Source organism: Oppia nitens, unplaced genomic scaffold (assembly GCF_028296485.1).
Source record: "Oppia nitens isolate AA-2021 unplaced genomic scaffold, nextdenovo-longstitch-racon4-pilon3 scaffold1_pilon_pilon_pilon, whole genome shotgun sequence".
Classification (NCBI taxonomy): domain Eukaryota; kingdom Metazoa; phylum Arthropoda; class Arachnida; order Sarcoptiformes; family Oppiidae; genus Oppia; species Oppia nitens.
In genome coordinates, this window is record NW_026533199.1 from 9,021,823 (window position 1) to 9,027,579 (window position 5,757).

General features: G+C 29.3%; 1 protein-coding gene across 1 annotated transcript; it reads right to left on the reverse strand.

The window, feature by feature from the left end:
- Positions 1 to 312: 312 nt before the first annotated feature.
- Positions 313 to 5,441, reverse strand: LOC128952525 (protein kinase C, brain isozyme-like). The gene is made up of 4 exons (XM_054297932.1): positions 4,974 to 5,441; positions 3,355 to 3,588; positions 2,148 to 3,275; positions 313 to 765 (listed from the first exon to the last, which is right to left on the reverse strand). Exons 1-4 carry the CDS (start codon positions 5,229 to 5,231, stop codon positions 313 to 315), a joined length of 2,073 nt encoding a protein of 690 aa, XP_054153907.1. The 5' UTR covers positions 5,232 to 5,441.
- Between the last annotated feature and the right edge of the window lie 316 nt (positions 5,442 to 5,757).

Consider the following 5,757-nt stretch of genomic DNA (forward strand, 5'->3'; position numbering starts at 1 on the left):
GAAATCCTGATTTTATCAAACATTAAATTTTCAATGATTTTTGGCACTGAATTACATGTTTAACTACAATCGTGAGATTCATTGGCCGTTCATTCAGTCAATTTGTGTAATGATTTTGTGCTTTAAATTTAAAATTTTCAGATAAAATATGTTTTTCTTTTTTTGAATGTATAAACAGTCAGTCAATTGTGTGATAATATATATCCGATCAATACTATCATAAAATAGAAAGACTTGTTTGGTTTTGATAAGAAAAAATTGTTTTATAAAAAATAAGACAAAATTATGGTTTTTGTGTTTTAATATAAATTGTTAGACGTGTTGAACAAACTCTGGATTAAGAAAAGAGAAGTTAGAGAACTCTGTTTGATCCAAATTCATCATAAATAGCTTATCAGTTGGCGTCAGATCTGTCTTCTCGGAAGTAAACTGTTTGTCAAAATTGGACACATCTTTTCTGTGCTTTATTTTCGGCTTAAATGGCGGTTGAACTTCACGATTGGCTATCTTTTCCCAATCTATTCGTCTAAAGAATGGATGCGATCGTACGTTCTCTTCACCCGTCTGTCCACAACCGAGTCGTTTCTGTGGATTCTTTGTGAGAAATCCTTTGCAGACCTCTTTTGACTCTTTAGACAGTGATTTAGGATAACTAACGTTATGGTCAGTAATCGATGCAAACAATTCTTCTTCATCTTCGCCATCAAATGGTGGCTGACCCACAAGCATCTCATATAATAATACGCCGAACGCCCACCAGTCCACCTAAACATTATAATTCATATAAATTATCACAAACTACTGTATATACAGTACGGTATATATCGCAAACATTATATATCCAAAAAAATTTCTTTAGATTTTAAAGTCCTTTGAATTTATTTAAACTAATTAACAATAAAAATATAAGTAATTATCAAACAAATAACAAAAGCGTTTCTCAATGTATGTGTTAAACATATAAATTGTTATAATTAGCTCTCTATCACTCTCTCTCTCTCACACACACACTCACACACTTTCACTCACTTTAATAAATCTTTATATGTTAGATACTGTATATCCAGTAATAAATTATTACATATATTAAGGATTTGATTTTATTTTAGTGAGAATTTAAAAAATTCTCTTTTATTTATTAGTTCTATGAATTGCAGAATAATTGTCTTATTATAAAATTAACTAAATTTAACAAATCATTGCAACAGTTTCTGCTAACTTAACAGTAAATGGTTTGGAAAACTGTTTTGTACTACTATATAGAAATATAAAAACTAAAAACACACACAAATAGCTATTATATGTTATAGTAAATAACTAATTAAGTTAGCAAATTTATTATATTTTTATTAATAAGATAAAAACTTTTATAATGATTATTAGTGGTAGTACTATATGTTAGTTAATTTATTGTAATCCCAAAATGTTTTTTAACAAAAATGGTAATTTCTGATTTAATATTTGATTAAAAATTTAATTAATTTTGTTGGTATATGAGATATATTGTATATCATATATACCATTATATCGAGTAAATAATAATAATAAGACTAACTTTGTATTTGTTTTAAGAACAACACATTAAATAAATTAAAACTTTAGACCAAAACATTGCTTAAACAAAGAACATAGTATTTCTTCAAATTCTCTTTTTTGTTAATGAATTACAGTATAAAATACATTATTTTTAGTATAGACTATACGTATGCCGCACACTATATGCACGCTTTTCATGTCAATAAAAATTAGTGTTTTTAGTAAATTAAATTTAGTAGGTTTTTAGTTACATATAAGAAACTGATAGCAAGTAAAGTGAATGACAGTGAATGAAGATTTACTATACAATAGAGAGAGAGAGAGAGAGAGAGAGAGAGAGAGAGAGAGAGAGAGAGAGAGAGAGAGAGAGAGAGAGAGAGACAGACAGACAGACAGAGAGCATTTTAATCAGTTTATTATAGAGAAAATGATTACTATATATAAAAATTTTTATACTGTATATAAATTTGTCGGTTTATTGTTTAAATATTCTAACAAACAATGCATTTACAGAAAATTAGTAAATTTTATTTATCTGTTTCGCAACACTACATCAAAATTGATGACATTATGACACATAGTCTATGAATAAATGAGTTATAAAGACATACCGACTTTCCGTACGGTTGGTATAATATAATCTCCGGTGCGATGTAGTCAGGCGTACCACAGAATGTTTTAGTAGTTTTGTCTCCAAAGATGTTTTCCTTACACATACCGAAGTCGGCAATCTTGATGTGTCCGTCGGCATCGAGTAATACATTATCTAATTTCAAGTCTCGGTAAACAATTCCGTGTGAATGTAGAAAAAACAAACCGATGGCTATTTCTGCCGCATAGAAGACTGCAATGGGTTCCTTGAATTTACCGCATTGTTGAATCTGAAACATTAGGTCACCGCCATTGATGTACTCCATAACAAAGTAGAGTCTATCCATAGTCTGGAAACAGGAGTGTAGCTGAACGAGAAACGGCGGCTTTTCGGCCAACGCGAGCACCCGTTTCTCAATCATTGCACACTCGACGTCGTCGTCCTGAATAATAATGTCTTTTTTGAGTATCTTCACGGCATACAACTCATCCGTTCCCTTTCTTTCAGCTAACATAACTTTACCAAAGCTCCCTTTCCCCAAAACCATTATATAATTAAAGTCTGACGCTCTGATCACATCGTGTTTACCCATATTGTGCGGTATATCAGATGCTGGCAAATCTGTGGGTGACTTACATCCTGGTCGGGGCGCTAACGATGTGACTGACTTTAATCGCGAGTTTTTTGCATCACTACTCTCTTCTCCGGCTGCCGGCACCGGAACATTGTAATACTCGCCCTCTTCTTGTGTCAATAATTTGAACCAACCGTTGGCCTCTTTTTTGATTATCTCAGAAATACCAAAAGAAAGCGCACCCATGAAGTCATTTCTTGAAGTGCGATCCCAATCCCAGATCTCAATCAATAGACGTCTATCTTTATCACTCGGTTTCAGATCAAATGATAGCGTTTCCATCCATTCGGGATTCAAATTGGCTTTAATAGTTCGGGTCTTTCTTTTCATGCTCTCTCCATTGTCTGGTATTAGTTTGCATTTGACATAAGGATCACTTGATCCGTTTGGATCCATAGGAATCAGATTCTTTGCCTGTTTTACTTCGCAAAACAATTTGGTACCATTTGAATAGACTTTGAGTTCAATTCTTCCTCTGCGTTCCGTGTGATCGCATCCACAAAGATTAGGAACCTATTTGATGTCATGGCTTTTGTCAACATTTTTACCTTTATTTAGCTATAAATATATATATATATTGTTAAACACATACAGAATCTTGACATTTCTTGTGAACATTCATATCACACGCTCGACATTTGTATCCCTGGTGTATGAGTCCGTATAGCAGTGACCCGCAGTGGTCACAAAATGTAGGCGAAGTATATGTATGGACAATAAACTGGTGTTTGGTTCGGGCGTCATCTGAGTCAACACCCTTATCAACACCGGGACACTTGAATGCAACAAATTCATGGCATCGCTTATGCACCACATATGAGCACACCTATCATATTACAAACATTTGCTTATAATTTACTATAATTATCATATTTATAAAATTATTTGTACTAATTTGACATTTTAAAAAATAATTTTTTATCTTTTAATAATAAATCTAATCTATTTAGTTTATTTAAGTCTATTTATTATAATAAATATTAATAAATAATAAATAAATATTATAATAAATCTAATAAATTTAAATATTTAAAAACCATTAAAAGCAATTCGTTAAATACCGGTATAAACTTCATTGATGAATTAAATGGATAAAAATAATAATTTATAATCAATATTATATGTTTAAAAAAGCATTAGTAAAATAAATGTTTGTTTAAATATAATTTTCTTAAAACATAACATATAAACAATGTTTAAGTATTTAAATATTGAATACATTTGCAAATATTTTCACATAAGTTAGCAAACAGTGATTTATCACACTATTTGTCGCAGTATTTATAGACATTTAATTCGTGTTTCAAAATGTTTAAATCATTTGCTTCTGACGTGACTTTTAAGCAACACATGAGATCATTGTCTCAATTAAAAGCTATCTATTAATCCATTGATAGTAATGAATAGCATTCATCTATAATAGTATTTCTATAATATAATTCTGGAGATAATTTATCTCAAATAAAATATAGTCCTATAAACTGTATATCATATCAATAGTATTATTATAAATACTATATATAATTAAATTTCATAAAATAGACAATTATTATATGAGACTGAATGGCGCTCTTAATGTAAGATATTTTAACAAAAAAATAATAATAAACGCAATGCCTTGACTTTAATTGAATAACTATTTGAGTTTTGCTTATTATAATAATAATATATAATTTTGTTATGAATATATAGTATTATATTAAGGTTATTATATTATTAGATTATAAGATTATTCATATTAATATCATCCAAATTTTTAAAATAATTTTTTATGTACCTTGATAAAAATATTTTATTCGTTTTTATGTTTATTGAAAAGTATACACATAAGTTAACTAATGTATATTCAAATTGTGTAAATGCCAATTTATACTAGACTAAAATGACACGTGTTTCAATATTTTTTTATAATAATAAATTTATGTATAGTATTTTTTAAATTAAAACAACCTTGAAATTTTAGCATCTTTTAATTTAATTTTGAATAGATTGAGTTATTTAAATAAATATTAATTATATATAACAATAAATCATCTTAAATTAATTTTAATAAAATTTATACTTTAAATAGAAATTATAATTCATTTATTATAATTTGTTTATTTAGAATTAATGTTAATCACAAGAATATTTTTTTAAATAATTATATTTGTATTAATATTTATTAATTTTAATAATAATTATTATTAGATAAACATAAATAAGTGATACCTGACACTGAAATCCCTGTTTGCCGAACCCCCAGATGAAGTCCTTGCAATGGGAGCAGAAAGTGGGTTGTTTGAAGAATCGGGGCAAGAATTTGTGGTTCTGTATGACAAACACATGCTTCTTCTTGAGCGCACCCTTTCGGGCTCTGACTATACCTTTTCCTGACTTTACGATATCATTGAGTGATGTCGACGGCGATGTTGTATCCGACAAGTTGTCCGGTGAGTAACTGTATAACTCTTCTCTCTCTTCGGCCATCGATTGTCTGATTCACTGACACTCACAATACACTCCACTGTCTGATGGTTTTGTAAGGAAAGCATCGGCTCTGGTGTTCAACACTTCTTCTTAGTCCTGCTTTTGCCATATTGTCATCGTATCTGATGTTTCACTATATGTGTCCAAACACTCCATCACATGCTCTGTACATCTCTTACTCAACACGCATGTGGTTATCAAATCTCTCTCTCAGTCTCTCCCAAACATACAATCCATGTGTATCTCATTGACTATATATCACTAATGTTACAACAAATACTACATTTATATACCGTTATATATATTTATATTAATATATAACAAAACCAAAATTCAATATATATTATACTGTATAATACACCTTATAATACTGTATGTGTATTTTGCTATACACAGTAATACTGTATGAATTGTTTCTGTATTTATATATAAATGTTATATAACTTTATTTAATAGTTAGACAAGACGTTAATATCACTTAACTGTAATTTTGGGTAATAGTCATTTAGATTAACCATAAATACAT

What these genes read in the sequence shown, in the direction of transcription:
- LOC128952525 (XM_054297932.1), bottom strand. Translation starts at nt 5,231, where the DNA reads ATGGCCGAAGAGAGAGAAGAGTTATACAGTTACTCACCGGACAACTTG. An exon ending in AACAGGGATTTCAGTGTCAG is followed by an intron (nt 3,589 to 4,973) that starts GTATCACTTATT and finishes GTAATATGATAG; the next exon opens with GTGTGCTCATATGTGGTGCA. An exon ending in ACAAGAAATGTCAAGATTCT is followed by an intron (nt 3,276 to 3,354) that starts GTATGTGTTTAA and finishes GACATCAAATAG; the next exon opens with GTTCCTAATCTTTGTGGATG.